This window comes from Neofelis nebulosa, chromosome 3, assembly GCF_028018385.1.
Source record: "Neofelis nebulosa isolate mNeoNeb1 chromosome 3, mNeoNeb1.pri, whole genome shotgun sequence".
Taxonomy (NCBI): Eukaryota; Metazoa; Chordata; class Mammalia; order Carnivora; family Felidae; genus Neofelis; species Neofelis nebulosa.
The window spans coordinates 123,012,415-123,030,588 of NC_080784.1; the positions used below are offsets into that span (position 1 = coordinate 123,012,415).

Here is an 18,174-nt window from a genome sequence, read left to right on the forward strand (position 1 = left end):
ATTCAGCTAAGCTTTAAGACATGTCTATAAATGACACGTCCTTCTAAAATTATTATGCATTTCTGAAGGCTAATAAAAAAACTAAATACAGAACAATCAGGTTTTGTCTGATACAAGTTTAAATTTTTTTCATTCTTAATGAAGTCTATCAGCAAGAAAGGTTATGACCTGATATTCATAGCAATAGGAACAAAGGGTTTTAATTGTCTTTGCATCCTAATCCTCTAGCAGCTGATAAATATTTTAACTGCATCTTCCAAATACAGCATTATGCCATGTTCAAAAGTATTTTAACTAGTTATCAAAAGCAAAAATTAATTACATAAATTTTCCATTCAGGGTAGGTTAGTGGATAGAAAAACTGTCTACTTTAGTAGAAGAGAATAGACATTAGAATGAACACACCTAATTTATAATCGTTGTCCCCACCTTGAGAAAGGAGTTTCACTTTTCTCAGCTAATATTTGTAGATCTGCAGAATGGTAATTGTCTGTCCCTTGCAGACATCAGCAAATAATATGTGGAACTAATCATAAGAGTATGCTTAATGGTAGCTATAGTTATCCAACTAGCAATTTTATTTTATTTTATTTTTTAATATATGAAGTTTATTGTCAAATTGGTTTCCATACAACACCCAGTGCTCATCCCAAAAGGTGCCCTCCTCAATACCCATTACCCCCTCCCTCCCACCCCCCATCAGCCCTCAGTTTGTTCTCAGTTTTTAAGAGTCTCATGCTTTGGCTCTCTCCCACTCTAACCTCTTTTTTTTTTTTCCTCCTTCCCCTCCCCCATGGGTTTCTGTTAAGTTTCTCAGGATCCACCTAAGAGTGAAACCATATGGTATCTGTCTTTCTCTGTATGGCTTATTTCACTTAGCATCACACTCTCCAGTTCCATCCACGTTGCTACAAAGGGCCGTATTTCATTCTTTCTCATTGCCACATAGTACTCCATTGTGTATATAAACCACAATTTCTTTATCCATTCATCAGTTGATGGACATTTAGGCTCTTTCCATAATTTGGCTATTGTTGAGAGTGCCGTCCAACTGGCAATTTTAAATAATACATTCTTTTCCCTGAAAAATTGAATTCAGGTAAGTAGAATTTGTCTTATTTATTACTATTGTTATTTCCTATTCTCACTCACTCATTCCACATTTTTACTAGAGACCTGGTGGTAGGTACTGAAATTGCGGCTCTGAATAAAACATGCTATCTCTGTCCTCCTGGAGTCATATTCAACTGACAGCAAGTACATTTTAAAAATGTCACTGTGGTAGTAAAAGAACTGTTGAGCAAACGAAGCCAAGTGGTGGAGTTTGAAGAGAAATAAGGAGTCTGCTTTAGGTGAGGTGGTTGGAGAAGACTTCTCTAAGTGGTGACATCTGAGCAGAGTCACGACAGATAGAAGGAAGCCAGAGCGTAGCCTGAGAGAACACCAAGGCACAAGGAAGAGTGAGCAGAGAAGCCCAAGGTAGGAAGAGCTCCATGATGTTATCTACCAATCAGGGTGAAACAGGGGGTCATGTCCTGTAAAGACTTACCATCCATAGTGAAGGGAATAGGGAGCCATTAGAGTAGTGAAGCTTAAATTTAAATAGATTTTTCTAGGTGGCTATTGCAGGAAGTAGGGAGAGAGATCAGTGCTAGATGAACAGTAGCCAATTAAGTAATGAATATATTTGGAATATGTTTTGAAGCCAAAGCCCATAGGGGTGAGAAAAAGAGGAGAATCACGGAAGGCTACTACTTTTTGGCTTGTGCAGCTGGGGGACAATGTTACCATGCACTGAACCAAGAAGGTGGGGGAAGAGGAAGATATAAGGATACCCGTCAAGAGTTCTATTTTAAGCATGTTAAATTCAAGATGCTGATAGGCAGTCAAGTGAACACACAAAGGGGTCAAATGGATATTTTAAACTATCGCTATTGGGCTTCTGGTTATTTTAAAATCATTTTCTCTGTTTTTCTCTATTTTTCACATGACAGATTTTGTTCATGGTACATACACTCAAAGTTGTTGAAGTGATCTTTGATTGTAATTTTTTCAAGTAATTTTATTGTAGAAAGCTCATCTGAACTATGTTTATGTTAAAGGAATTCCCTGAGTTTGAGAGGTATCTGTCCGAACCTTCCTGTGTCTCTCTCAGGTCAGGAAATGCATCATCTCTTAGTGGGAATATGACACTTGGCCATGTCACTCATTAAGCCCCGCCCAAAGGATTTGTAGTTGTCTACATTTTCTTGGCTTATTGAGGATATGGAGTTGTACCAGATGCTCTAAAACAGGATTCAGCAAACTGTGGCCCACAGACAGGGTCTAGCACCCCACCTGTTTTTGTAAGTAAAGTTTCATTGGAACACAGCCATATGTGTTCCACACAGTCTCTTTAGGTGTTATGCATGACTGCATTCACACTACAACGGCAAGTTGAATAGTTGCTACAGAGACTTATGACCCACAAAGCCTAAAATATTTACTATTTGGCCTTTTAAGAAAAAAAAATGGCTGACCTTCGCTCTAAAGTCTTTCTAACCAGGAACACCTTGTGATTTTATGATTCAAAGAAAAGTGCATCAGAAATGAAGTAGGATCTATATCCATTTACGACCTGTAACAATTGGGACAGTCAACATTTCCTTGTAGTGATTTTCTTTTCTTTTCTTTTCTCTAAAGCTGAGAATCAGAGTTCAATCAAAACAACAAAAACACCAGGTAAGTCCATTTTCTCCTCTCTGAGAACATTCATGAGAAAGATCCCCAAAATGAGATTAAAGGAGATCAGTCAGTGTGAGGGCAGAGGAAATAGTACAAGAGAAAACATGACATGACAACTAACATGTTTAGGAGAACTTGTATTAAAAAATAAATAATAAATAAAATGCAGATCAGAGTATAAGATGTGCCTGAGTGCCCTGTGGCCAGAGTGAGTGGAATCAGTCCTGGTAAATGCATGAAGCCTGTGGAAGAGTCCTCTGCCCAGAATCCGCTCTTCCCCGTCTGTTTCTGTGGTTGGCATGCCCTCTCCCAGAAGGATAGTATGTCTCTGTCTTCTCTGTGCTTCCCAACACAGCCTGATCCTGGCAGTCAGAGAGTTGATGTTACAAACCACAGTGAAGCCTAAAATATTATCACTCCAAGAAGTGCTCCTGTTTTGTTATCCTAAGTTTTGAAATGAGTAAATCTAGGACGATGGCGCAACAGAAACTGAAAAAGATTGTTGGGAAGAGGCAAATGGTACCATTGAACTCTTCTGTTGTGTTGAAATCGTAATTATTTGGGAGACTTTATCTTCCTACATCCCACCTCGTACTTTTATAAATGATAAAGCTCTTAGGTTCTCAATCTTGCTCACCTGTGGTATGTATAAAAATGAGGAATATGTGAAATACACTTAGAAGATCATGTCACTTTTTTACGAAGCCAGAAAACTAAAGCTGTGAAAATTATGAGCGACTCCATTTTCAGAGCAAATGTACTAAGTAATCATCATAGTCTACCTCCTGCATCATGTGTTCGAGGAACTCAAACCTGAAAGGATTATGCTGTTAACATTTGATTATTTATCTTCTACACAATATATCTCATGAATTCAGAAGTTATTTTTATATTAATTCTCTTTATTTTCCTGTGTCACTGTATTTTTTTAAATACTTACTTCCATTTGCATGGAAGTCTAAAATGCACTAGAAAATGCACCGGGAAAAACAAAGCAAAACAAAACATAAAAACAGTGCATCCATTGGCTGATGGTTTGCACTGTTCTGGAGAAGTCCTTCCCTTCTGCTTCATGGACTAGTTAACCAGGAGAAGTCACAGATGGAAGAGAATTGAGAAGCTGCCCAAATCATCAGTTCCCTTTAAGGAGGCACTGAAGAATCCTCTGAGAGATTAATTTACAAAATGCTAGCTTTAACTATAGTTGATTTTTAACTGTAATAGAAAGCCCATTTACACCATTTATAGTTTGAGCTACAGAAACTAGTTCTAAAACAGACAATAAACACATCATTGATTTGATCAGTGTACTAAAAAGAAATGAGACTGACTTTATAAACTATTAAGAAAAGTCAGTCTTTAGCTTCAAAGATATATGTTACAGGTAAAGACTAAGTCCAGACTCACTGAAAAAAAAGTCTAATGACAAGGTATTAATTATATATCTGTTGACAACTATAATCATTTGTTCAATCATTTTTTATCAAAGGTGTTCAAATATCAAATTGTGAAACAGTTTGATCAAAAATGTGGTCAAGAATAGGCATCTTACTTGAAATACTTAGTATTTCTTTTTTAGGTAAAAGTTGAGGTAGAATTCTAGCCCACAGAATTATTAGTACTGCCTCCTTTTTATAAATATGAGCTAATATGCATCATATATGGTTCTCACATTTGGCATTTCCTTTCATATTATGCATCCATCTTTCATTTTCTTAGAAAAACTATGTTTTTACCACTGATTTCAAAAAATATTATTAAGGGTATATAAATTGATGATTGTTTCATATAAAGACTTTTTGAGAATCCAAAGTAAGTAAGGGCAAATACACATAGAGCATCAATTCTAAGAAATTGTATGTAGATATAATGGCTAACATAATAAAAAAGATAGTTATAGGGAAATTACTGATCAAGTTTTGAAGACATGAACATTCATTCAATTTAATAGAGAAAAGGCAATACGAGGTTGATTGTTGTGCTTAATGATGATAAGCATGAAGAATTCATGCTCCATGTCTGAAGAATTCATGCTCCATGTCTAAAGTGGGAAGGTCAAACGTCAACTACCCACTGTAATATATATGGTAAGACCACAAATTTCGCATAAGACTCTACTAAATACACAGAACCGTATATTCAACCAACCACCACTAAGCTGGGCATTTAATAAATAGTCATTCTGTTCTATTACATGTAACACTAGCTAATAGTTGTGAGTGATACATGGAGCCTGCCATTAAGGGTTACCAGCAAAGACTAATCAGCATGGTAAATAACTGTAAAATAATTTTAGTAGCCATATAGGTCTACAATGATGTGTCATAGACAAACTTCAAACTTCTTAACCGTATGTTAAGATTGGGGAGGGAGAAATTTTTTCCCCCTTTAGCTGTGGTTGTGTTATATATCAGATTTAGGAAAGCAGTTTAAGAAAGATGAGGAAAATGTTTGTGTAAGAAATGACCGCCTAGCTTCCAGATTATTCTGCCTACTCATTTTTCTAGCTCTGAGTTCAGAGCTAGTGAGGAGATGCAAAGAAAAAGTGATGCAGGGCTATCTATTCCATAGATATGTAGGAATTATGTAGCCATCACAACAATTTTAATCAATGATGGAATTCACTTTTCTTTAGCCTTATCACTTTTCCACAGACAAGCATAACTAATAACGTGTCCTTGAAAATGAAACTCTTGATTTCTTTGATAAGAGACCTTAGATTTGAAGAAGAATGGACCAATATGCCTCAGTGTATGGGGAAATAAATAAGCCAGTTGCCTTCAACTTTCTGGAAAATACAACTATATTACTCAGGGTTCTCCAGAGAAACTATATATATCTATGTGTAAAGATTTATTATATGGAATTGGCTCATGCATTTTGAAAGCTGAGAAGTCCCAAGATCTGCAGTCAACAAGCTGGAAACCTAGAGACCCAAGAGAGAGCAATGTGTACATTCAGTCCAAGGCCTGAGAACCAAGAGAGCCAATGGTTAAATTCCAGACTATAAGCCAGCGGTCTCAAGACCCAAAAAGAGCCAATATTTTAGTTTGAGTCCAAATGCAGGGAAAGACCAAGGTTCCAGCTCAAGGCAGTGATGCAGGAAGAATTTGTTCTTTACTCCTTCCTTTTTTTTTAATGCTTTTATTTATTTTTTGTGAGAGAGAGAGAGCATGCAAGCAGGGGAGGGGAAGAGAGAGGGGGGACAGAGGACTCAAAGCAGGCTCCAAGTTGACAGGCTGACCGCAGCAAGCCCAGTGTAGGGCTCAAACTCATGAACCACGAGATGATGACCTGAGCTAAAGTAGGACGCTCAACCGACTGAGCCACCCAGGCGCCCCACTCCTTATTTCTTACTGAGACTCAGCCAATTTATTCTATTCAGGCCTTCAACTGATTGGATGGAGAGCCATCGACATTGGAGAGCAGTCTGCTTTATTCAGTCTGCTAATCCACATGTTAATATACTCAAAAATAATCACAAACACTTCCAGACTAGTGCTTGTCCAAATATCTGGGGACTCAGTGGCCAAGTCAACTTGACAAATAAAATTAATTGTTGCAACAACATTCCCATAGTAGACAGTACAACTTGTGAAAGATCTCATTGTACCCATCTTCTTTACTTTCTTTTACTGTGTTTCACAACTTCAACTGTGTTGTAGATGTTAATTTTGATGGAAAATTAGAAGCCAGAACAAACATGACAAATCCCACCCAACGTGACCACTGGCCTTTGAAAAGGAGGATACTCCCTCCTGGCATATTCATTGCGCTCAACACCCTATGTAATGTTTGAGAATTGGTTGCTGATCTCTAGGAATTCATATAATGTAAGCATCGATCATTCTATACAGAAAATTAGTTATCTGAGTATTCCAACTCTGAATGACAGAATCTTGGCACTATTGTTCAGTTAGAATCCACTTGAGCTAGAAAAATACATATAGCAAACTTAAAGGTTTATTGTTGTTGTTTTTTTTTTAACCTGGAAATTGTGTAAGGTTTAAAAGATTGGTTGAGAATAAAAGAACTCACTAATGGGGTATGTCAATATTTATGTGGTAGGGTCTGCCATAAACTTTCACTTAAGAAATTGTATATATCTGGGTATAGCTAGGTGGTTTCTCCTCTGGTTTGGAAATCTGCTGAGTCTCCAAGAAGGGCTTGTGACTCTCTGGTCTACACAGAAGGTCAATAAGAACTCAGTCTCGACTGATTAGCTACCCAGCGTTTGCTTTAAAAACCAATACATTTCAATGTTACTACTAATGGTGTGTGCCTTATAAAATCTACAATGTGCTTTATTTAATATATTAGGAATAATTCTCTCTCCTTGTACGTATCTGCATAGTCTGGTTTGGCCCTTTGAAGGAAGGAGGTGTTTAGTTTGTTTTGATGAGAAGAAGGTTGTCTTCATTGGAGTCTAAATTTAAATAAACTATATTTTATGTAACAAAAATAGGAGACATGGACTTGTAACTCATTCCTGCTGAAATACTGTAGCAGGCAGCATAATCGTATTTAACAGCACAGACTCTAGAGCCTGCATTCAAATCCTGACTATGCCACCTACTTGCTCTGTCATCTTGGGCAAATTACTTCATGTCTCTGGGCTTCAGTTTCCACTTCGTAAAATGAAAATATTTACAACACAATGATTGAATGAGTTAACATCTATAAAACACTTAGAATAATTCCCACAACACATAGTATCCCAAAAGGATTGGAAAATAAAAATCCTATTTAATATTTTAATGCCTATATTTTGAAAAGCTTACCCTCACATTCTCAGAAAGCATAGCACTGACATAGTTACATATTGTAAAGCTTCTCAGTGTTTTCAAGTCGTATTATCCACATTGTAAATTTAAGGTAAGATGATGTATCTGTGCTGGGGGAAGGTAAGAACATTCTAAACCTTTCAGAATGCGGAGAAAAGATGTCACTGGCCTCATCGATAATGGTTCCATTAACAAGTAAGATGAACTAAACTCACTTAAAATCTGTTAGTTACATGGTATAATGAGAAGGGAGAAGGAAGTTGTGAGTCCTACTTGGTTTATTGTGTCTTAGTTCTATTTGCTGTCAGATGTGTTACCTTGTGTCTTAGAGCCACAGAATCTCTCATGTAGAAAGCACGAGATTAAAAAGGTTTCAGAATAAGGTTAATTGGCACAGTGCCTCATTCATTCTTTGTATATTAGATAACTTTCTGGAAATTAATAACCATTCATATTCAAATCACAAAAAAATTCAGCCTCTTTCTTCAACATGTAATTCCAAAAACTTACCTGAGGTAAATAAATCTCCTTTCACAGTTATTACTGGGTGAAAAGATTCTGTTACCTCAGGTTGGTCACACCAATGGCCCACAGCAAAGTGAAAGAGATTTGAGATAAAACTTTTTCTGCATTGCTTTAAGAGTACACCAAGGTCGGGGCGTTTGGGTGGCTTAGTCTGTTGAGCATGATCGGACTTCGGCTCAGGTCATGATCTCATGGTTCGTGAGTTCCAACCCTGCATAGGGCTTGCTGCTGTCAGTGCAGAACCCATTTTGGGTCCTCTGTCCCCTTCTGTCTCTATCCCACCCCTGCTCATGCTCTCTCTCTCAAAAAAAAAAAAAAAAGAAAAGAAAAAAGAAACAAACATTAAAAAAAAAAAGAAAGAAAGAGTGTGCCAAGGTTAGAAAGGCAAAGTCTGATGAGAGCAGAAAACTTCCCCTTTGATATTTTGCCCATTCAGTAAACAGAGGGTGCCATTATAGGCAATAATATGTTCTAGCTATGACAAAATCTGGATTGAAAGGAACTTTGACAAGAAACCAAAATCTTAAAGCTAGAAGAGATTTCAGGGATCATATCAGCATATTCCCCTCCCCAAACACAGAATGGTACCAGCCATACTCGCAGCATTTATTGCCTGCACCACTTATATGCCACTTACTTATAGAACAAACCTCTTTTTTTTTTTTCCTCTGATAATGAAAGCCTAGAGTAGACTGTGCTTCCTTTTCCTGAGTTGCAGGATGCTCAGGGTCAATTCTTCTAGGAGCACCAGAAATTGTGTTATGTTTGTTATTAACTCTTAAAAGGAGCTTGTTTGTTTCATCCATTTGCATTGGTTCTGATTTCTTATTTCTATCATATTCACCTCATGGTATATATCATTGCTTAAGCTCCTCAGATCGTTTTTGTTAAGAGTTAGCTCATAAGTAAAACTCAATAAGAAATAACAGAGTCTCTCTTATTTTGATCCCTGACATATTGTTCTGTCTTATTCTTTATTTCTTGTTTCACATCTATCAACTTTGGGCTGTGCTTCTCACCTCTTCTATTAGAATGTAAGCTCCTTAAAGGCAATAAATGCCTCTTGTACTCCATAGTATTTCCTTCAATATCTCCTGTTAGACCCAGAGTAGCTGTCTACTTTTTTTCTTATTGTAGAACAGATGAACATACTAATGACACAATTATTTTAAGTATGTACAGTCCAAATATTAAGAAGATTCAAAAGGTATGCTCATTAATTCATTTTATCTTTAACAGTAGTCATTTCTACAAAAAAAAAATTGTTTATCCATAGAGCAAGGGCTTATGGACTGTACTTCCAGACACTGTTCTAACATTTGGGAGACACCAGTGAGCAAAATATTATCCTTGACCTCAAGGATCTTACTTAGAAGATGGTAAGTGTTGTAAGAAAGAGAAAATGCACAGCACTGTAGGAAGGAGGGATCGCGAGTGCTGGAGAGGTGAAGAAAGGTGGGGACCATTTCACAGTACTGAAAAATGTGGTCAAGGTGAGCTTTCCTGAAAAGACTTAAGTAAATACAAGGAAGTAAGAAAACCAATATGTAGAGGAAGAGGGTCCTGGCAGATCTAGAACTTGAGGAGAGGCCCAGTGTGTTTACGAACCTCTAGAGTTAGTGAGGTATGGGGGCAGGGGATTTGCCAGGCAGATTGCCTAGGATTTGGAGGATTATTGCAAGGTCTTTGGCTTTTTCCATAAGAGAAATGGGGAAACATTGGGGGTTCTGAGCAAAGTAGTGACATGGTCTGACTCATATTTTATAAATATAAATCTGAGAGCTAAGAAAAGACTGTCAGATGAAGCAAAAATACTTTGGTAGTTTTCCAGGAGAGAGATGGTGTTGGCTTGGACCAGCATAGTCACAGGGTAGGTGGCATGAAATCTCCAAATTCTGCATATATTTTGGAGGTGAAACCAATAGATATATTCCTGGTGATCCTGCATGTGGGATAGGTTATGAAAGATGAGGCAAAAATAGCTGTGAGATCTTTGGCCTGAACCACTGGAAGGAATGATTGCCAGATGGGAAGGCTAAAGATAAAATAGAAGTTCAAGTTTGGACACGTGGAATTTAAGATGTTTATTATTTGCTGAATAAGCAGGTGGCTTTATGAATCTGGAGTTTAAGAATGAGGTCTGGAAATATAAATCAGGGGATCATTCGCATTGATATTGTATGTAAGCCTTGAAATTGAATGAGATCATCAAAGAAATTAGCATAGTTAGAGAGGAGAACCACGGACTAAGCCCTGGGACCCTCCAAGATCAAGTCAGATAAAGGAGGAAGCAGCCAAAGAGACCAAGAAGATTAGCCCATAAGCTGTGCTCTACCGGAAGTCACATGAGGCAAAGGTGTTCAGGAGGAATGACTCATTGTGTCAAATGCTCAAAAGTTATTGTTTAAAATGAGACATGAATCCACCAAATTGCAATTTAAACATGTGTCCCAGTTATTTATAAATAATGGGAAACAATCATTCAATTCAATTAAGTTTAACCCCTTAGGTACTTCTTTAAGCGTAAAAAAGAAAGTGTTTAGAAAGAAGTGAAAAGAACTGTTTAGAAAATGTTTAGAAAGTTTAGAAAGTGTTTAGAAACATGCGCCTGGGTGGCTCAGTCGGTTAAGCGTGTGACTCTTGGTTTCGGCTTAGGTCATGATCTTACAGCTTAATGGTTTCAAGACATGCATCAGGCTCTGTGCTGGTGGTGTGGAGCCTGCTTGGGATTCTCTCTCTCTGCCCCTCCCCCACTTGCACTGTCTCTGTCTCTCCCAAAATAAATAAATAAACTTAAAAAGAAATCTTAAATAAAGCATCTGGAAAGTTTAGAAAGTGTTTAGAAAGTGTTCAGAAAGAAGCAAAAAGAAGTGTTTAGAAAGAAGTGTAGGCAACATACAAGAAATAAAAAAAGAATATATAGCTGTATTTTCTTTCTCATATAGAATGTTTTATCCTCAGCTGCCACTCACACTTTTCTCCCATTAATACCGATGTATCACATATACCCTCCTCTAAAAAGGCCATCAGGGACTCCTGCAGCCCCAGTCTCTCCTCAGAGGAGTTTGCGGCTCCCAGGAACAGGCCTGTTAGGCTCAGCCTAGGAGAGGCATGGCATCAGCAAGAACACAGCAATGAATTTCAGAAAGCAGGTGGGGAACCTTGGTCAATTACACTTCCTGTAGTTAGAGTTTTCTAAGGCTCATTCTCACTGCCACCACAGGTACGCTGAGATATCAGTAAGGCCTTCTGTCTTTAAAACACCCAACGATTCATCAGGTAATTGCTTTACAGCAAGGGCCAAATATATGCCACAGTCTGATGCCAGTGGGGTAAATTTGGATGCACCTTGTTACAACAGACTTGGTTCTGAGGGTCTCTACCTCAAACAGCCTGTTCCAAGCATTGGCCTGAAGCTTGCAAACTGTATTTAAATTACGACAGAACATATCTGAAATTAAATAATCGTTACAATCACCAGAAGTCAGGGTCAAACAGTAAATCTATGTCATCTAAGAGCACTATATACTTCAGTTATTCCAGTTCCTGGCTAGAGAAAAGAAGCATCTAGAAACATGGAGGTACCCATAAAGTCTATTGCATATATTTTTACACTAAGAATTTTTGAGAAAGTTAGACAAATTGACTTTGGGTGAAAGGTACAACTCTTTAGAGGCCTAATCACAATATAATAAAAATATATTATTATAAAATAATATAATATAATAATATAGCATAATAATATAGAATATATCATATTATATTATGATATTATAATAATATTATATATAATATAAATATATTAGTATCAAGTACTCTTCTAAGCAATTTAAATATAATTTTACTCATTAAACTTTTATAACACTATGATATAGAACTATTATAATCACCATTTGTACATGTGGAAACTCAAGCACAAAGAAGTTAAATGACCTGGGGTGCCTGTGTGGTCAGTAGAGCATCTAATTCTTGATTTCAGCTCAGATCATGATCCTGGGGTCATGGAATCAAGCCCCCACTTCGGGCTCTGTGCTGAAAGCATGGAGCCTGCTTGAGATTCTCTCTCTCTCTCTCTCTCTCTCTCTCTCTCTCTGCCCCTCCCCAGCTTGCACTCTCACCCTCACTCTCAAAATAAAGAAACTTAAAAAGGGCGAGGGGGCACCTGGGTATCTCAGTTGGTTAAGCGTCAACTTCAGCCAAGGTCATGATCTCATGGTTCATGGGTTCGAGCCCCACATCTGGCTCTGCCTGACAGTGTGGAGTCTGCTTCAAATCCTGTCTCCCTCTCTCTCTGACTCTCCCCTGACCATGCTCTCTCTCTCTTTCAAAAATAAATAAACATTAAAAAAAAAAAAAGAGGTTAAGTGACTTACCCAACATTCTCCAGGAAACCAGTTCTATAGTCAGATTTGAACCCATGTACTGTGGCTTCAGAATCATGCTCTTAAATACTCCACTATACTTCTCTTGTACATCTTCTGCCAATGCTGATTCAATAGTAATATAGGATAATAGAGTCTCAACAAAACCCACAGAGATTATCAGCTCTGAACATACCATGGATCCTTCTATCTTAGTCACAGAAAGAATTCCATTAGGCCCACAATTTATGAATTAAGCCAAGAATAACAATTTCATCAATATGAGCGTTCTAATAGGCTATCTCAAACCTGTAAGTTAATTTCCATAAGTGGATCATGACCAATATTGTAAATATTAAATAAAAGACAAGAGAAAACAAAACACCAGAAGGCACTGCACATTACTAGAGGTAAAGTGTGTGTGTGTATGTGTGTGTGTATGTCATTGTGTGTGTGTAGATGTACTGGTTTCAGAAATGATTTATTAACTGAACATTTCAGTTAAAAGAAAAACAAAAAATTTAAACTCTTTGTCCAAGGAGCCAATAAATTCTTCTTTCAAGAAGGGTTAACCTATGGATCATTAGCACTAAGAATTGGCACTGGACTATCAACATGTTTTAAATAGGAAAGTTCAGAGTTTTATATAAACCACATGGGTTATATTTAGAATTGTAGCCATTTAGCTTATCTGTGAGAAGGTAGTAAGATAGGGGCACCTGGGTGTCTTTATTGGTTAAGCATCCGACTCTTGATTTTGGCTCAGGTCATGATCTCCGGGTTCATGAGACTGAGCCCCACGTTGGGCTCTGTGCTGACAGTGCAAAGCCTGCTTGGGATTCTCTCTCTCTCTCCCTCTCCCTCTGCTCTCACTCTCTCAAAATAAACATTTTTTTTTTAAAAGAGAGAAAGTAGTAAGATAAGATTTGGAGTCTTGAAAATTAAGCCTTGGGAAATCCCAGGTGAATCAATGCCATTGGTAATTTAATCAGCTATCTTGTTCTCTACCAACACAATCAAAAGAGCAACATTCTCACTAAAACACTTGACGCTGGAAAAAACAACTAAAAGTACCAAGGTTTCAGCTAGTTCCCAGTCTTTCATTTGGTACTGCTTTTTCTGCCTGTTTAGTGCACCAGTCTGACATTTTTCTTTGTTCTTATGGGCATATATCTAGCTTCCTCCCACAGATCCCTTGCATGGCAAGAACGGTACAGACTCGAAACATCATTCTTCCCCCACAGATGTCAAAAATGCATGAGCATGCAATGCGCGATGGACTGTGGGTGGCAAAGAAAGAAGGATCCAAGGCAGCCATAGGCGATATCAATTTCTTTGGTGCAGTTATACATGGCACCAATACTCCTAAGGGGGCCATAATTATAAGAGATGCCTCTTGGTGCAGCCAAGCAGTCAGCCACATATCACTGCACACCCACTGTAGTTAGAGCTCCAGGTGGAGGATGGTGGGGGTTATGGCCTTCACACTGCCAGAACTTAAAACTTAGCAGCGAGACAAGCCAAGCAGGTGTGATAAAAAGAAATCCTTTTAAACCACATTCTTTGAAAAATAATTCTTTTCCAAAATCATTCAAAACGCAAACTGTGCTTTATCCAAAATTCACGAGGATAAATGCTTTAAGTTTACAAAGCACTTAGGTATTTATATTTCCTTGCAACTTATTGAGATCGGTGGGTTTTGAATAATGCAACTTTATTTATAATTTTTGTTTCAGTCCTTCTGATTGAAGGTTGCAGATGTTGACTTAAGTAAACACATTAATGAGAATAATAATAAGTTAAACTTAATATTTCCTTTGGAAGAAAAGAGCATGGACAGTGGCAGAAATGCAACCAAGCAGCAGTTATTCTAAAGAAGGCACATAAATGTAAACAACTACTGAGCTTCAAGGGTGCAAATGAAGGAATTTTCCTTGATATTTTCCCCAGACAATCCTTCTAATCAAAGCCTCAACTGCAATTTCTTCAACCACCAAGAAACACGATAAAATCTGAAGTCCTATGCATTTATGTCTATTTTAAGTACAGTGGGAAAAAAAAAAAAAAAAAAAAAAACATCCGCCAAAGTTGTAATATCTGAAATGTGAGTACTGTTTTTGAATAGATTCACATCCCACAAGAATTTCATGAAGCAGGTGATAAAGGCGTCAGCTTAGGAAAAGAGACTTGCTCAAGCTTTCTTGGCCAGTTCTCGAAGACATGATGCTGACGCCCAGGTTTTGTGATTCCAAATTTAATCGTCTTTACAGGAAGAATAGATGAACTTATGATTAAGTGTATGGTTGTATCTTATTATTCAACAATAAACCATTTTCACGGGTCTTCAGAAATGCAAACTGTTTACATCCACAAAGAAATTCAGTAAGAAGAACGAATACCCTCATCTGACTGCATTTGTGATTTCCCTACAGTTAACAGTCTACATCCAGAGACATTACCTTCTAATGCCAGTACATTACCCTCAATATCAATAACAACTCCAGAAAACATCTCCCAGTTTCAAGGTACGACTTCTGTGTAATACGAGTGGAAGCTTGGTTGCTTGATCTCTTCTTACCAAGAAAACCCTACAGTCTTTTTAAAAAAGCTTTATTGAGGTATAATCGAAATGCAAAACAAAACTGCAGGGACACAACGAAACTTTGCAAGTGATAGATTTATCTATTACCTTGATTGTGATGATAGTTTCACAGGTATATACCTTTGTCCAAACTCATCAAGTTGTATACATTAACTCCCTACCAAACTTGATGTACAAAACAGAACCCTTTCAGAATGAGATAGTTTTTGTTTTTTTTTTTTTGTTTTTTTTTTTTGTTTTTTTGGTTTGTTGTTGTCGTTTTCCGCTTGAAGCATCATACTTATAGATCACAGAGGCTTGCTTAAATGGGAGGAAAGGGTTGGTGGGGAAGGACTGGGAAGATTGGCATACATTAACCAAAGGTGATTTATTTTTTTTCTTTCTTAAAATAATAGGTACTGAGGATGCAAAAAATGCAAGCTCTTCTTCAGCCAGCCCCTCTTATTCCAGTGAGTAACGGACATATCTTCATTCGCGGCTATAAATACGCAGAATGTTTGAATGTGACTGATAAAGGAGAGGATTCAATTATAGACAGCCTTTATCAACTTTACTGAACCTGCAATCCCATTATAATTCTATCTAACTGCTGCTCGCTTAAGAATTTCCTACTATTGAGTCTGTTTGTTTTTTTTTTTAATTTTTTAATGTGTTTATTTTTGAAAGAGTAAGACAGCATGAGTTGGGGAAGGGCAGAGAGAGAGGGAGACACAGAGTCTGAAGCAGGCTCCAGGCTCCGAGCTGTCAGCACAGAGCCTGAAGCAGGGCTCCAACCCACAAACCGTGAGATCATGACCTGAGCTGAAGTCGGATGCTCAACTGACTGAGCCACCAAGGTGCCCCTTGAGTCTGGTTTTAATGAGCACACCCTTGGGATTTTTTCCTTACTTTAGTGCTCAGCGATTACCACCTAGGGTCAAGGTGAATTGATGAGACTAGTCTCAGATAAGCAAAAGTGCACAGGCAGAGGGGTCTATAAAAATGAATTGTTTATCTTCAGAGAACTCTACCTTAATGTTAAAAATGGCCTTTAAAGAAATGCCCCATTTTAGCAAAAACATATATATGTCATATAGCACATGTGTATTCTAGGACTGAATAGAAAAAATCCATTAATTTCTCTAGAAATTAAGGATAAAGTGAATGTATATGAAACTGGATTAGAAAAGATTATCTAATTTTAGGTAAAGCCATTCTATTGAATAAGTCAGCATTACATTTACTGACGTGCTAATTCATGGCATCTTCATTTTGGGAGGCACCAGTGATCTCACTCAAGGTCTAATATGAAGCAAGCATTTAACCATAAAATTGGAAGTGTAAGCCATCCCACAAAAGAATTGGATAAATATAAGGAGTACATATGCAAGCAGCTAAGAATAACTAATTAAATAAGAGCTATAACCTCTGCATCTCTGGTTGTATCCTCATGACAGCTGTCTTGGGAAATGACTGTCAGAACATAAGGCAGGTGCTAAAAACAAGGCAAAACAGCAAGACTCTCCTCTTAAAAACTTACCCTAACTTACTGTCACAACACCTCTCCTTTAAATGCATGACCACATCCATATACATCCCTCTTGGACCATGTGTTCACTTTTAGAAATCGATTCTGCTTTCCACTTATATCCACTTATGCTATTTTATGCTGTTTCTAGTTTTAAGATATCATTATGGAAAGATATTTGTGATATTTTAGGATGGCAACATTATGACTAGAGCAGTTCCAGTATGGGAGATATAGATGATGATGATAGACAGATAGATAGATAATAGATGATAGATTAGTAACCTTATTATACAGTAGTAAAGAATATAATGTGTGAATGTGGGTCACACTATAGTCTAGAGGACATCTCCAGTCTTCCATTTGCTTCACTTCTCCGGTGTCTAAGGTGAGGAACCAGCTCCCTTAGGTTTACAATTTTATTTCAAAAGGCTGCAAGACTGACATCAAGTGGATATGTCAGAAATGACAACTAGAGCAAAACCTTTGAATCAGATACATCTTCTTTGCCTAAAATATAAGATGTCTAATAGAGTGATGTTCGAAGAAGGAAGAATGCATGCATGCTTTTGCTCAGTAAACTACTTACTGTTAAATTCAACAGCCACGCTAATTGACAATGTCTTCAATACGTTTTAGGTATTATTCTGCCAGTGGTTATTGCTTTGATTGTGGTGACCCTTTCAGCATTTATTCTTGTGGGTTTGTATCGAATGTGCTGGAAGACCGACCCAGGTAGGTGACAGGGTTTTGTCTCATTTTGTTTCCTGAAAGATGAATATATATTCAGTCTAAACTTGAATTTAAACTCTTGAGGGGAGAGGAGGATTGCTGAAAGAAAATGCCATGTTACTTGATCACAGAAATAGAAGAGAAGGGGCAGAGAAACCCATTGAACACTGATGAATGTAAGGAGTGAGGATTTATTAGTGACAGATATAATCGAATATGAACAGATTATTTTTAATGAAATAACCCCAGGTTTGTGAGTGGTCAGGGGATTATGGTAGTAAAGAAGGCATAAAATGACATCCCTTATCTGTAGTGAAGATTTTTGTCCACTTCCATGTGACAAAAAATAAAGGTAAGTATTGCTAAGGATTTAGTTGAGGGGCCCACAATCTCTAGAGGAGCATTCTGTGACTTATTCATGCCTGGGGGAGACATCTTCCTTTCGATGAAGGTGTGTTCCATGACTGTGTGTTCTGCTAATTGACTCATCTCAAGACCGAACACGATGGCAATTTTTCGTGAGATTTAAGTGTGACGATTCTTTATTATCCTCCTTCATCTCTCCAATAACATTTAAGGTCCTCCCACTTTTCTTTAAAATGGCACTGCTATTCTTAACTGTAGAGAACAAACTGAGGATTGCCGGAAGGGAGGTGAGTGGGTGAGTAGGAGGAGGAATGGCATAGATGGGTGACAGGCATTAAGGAGGGCACTTGTTGTGATGAGCACTGGATGTTGTATGCAAGTGATGAATCACTAAACTCTACTCCTGAAGTGAAAATAAATAAATAAATAGCACTGCTCTCTTTTACGTCGTCACTCTTTGTTTTTCTTTTTTTTTTTTTCTTTTTGCTACTTCATCTTCTTTTCCCTCCTCTTAAATACTTCTGGTTTCCATAATTGCATTATATTTTTATTTTTTTAATTTTTTTTTTATTT

At 37.5% G+C, this 18,174-nt stretch overlaps 1 protein-coding gene across 3 annotated transcripts in view; it reads left to right on the plus strand.

Annotated features, from left to right (window-relative positions):
* Nucleotides 1–18,174, plus strand: part of EMCN (endomucin) — a 103,322-nt gene that overhangs the window by 64,851 nt on the left and 20,297 nt on the right. For 2 of the 3 annotated variants that reach the window (XM_058721809.1, XM_058721808.1), the window contains exons 5-8: nucleotides 2,683–2,721; nucleotides 14,827–14,919; nucleotides 15,392–15,445; nucleotides 17,143–17,238. In XM_058721809.1, coding sequence (XP_058577792.1) covers nucleotides 2,683–2,721; nucleotides 14,827–14,919; nucleotides 15,392–15,445; nucleotides 17,143–17,238 — 282 coding nt within the window. The remainder of the gene's footprint in view (nucleotides 1–2,682; nucleotides 2,722–14,826; nucleotides 14,920–15,391; nucleotides 15,446–17,142; nucleotides 17,239–18,174) is intronic. The other variant, XM_058721810.1, reaches the window with a different exon arrangement.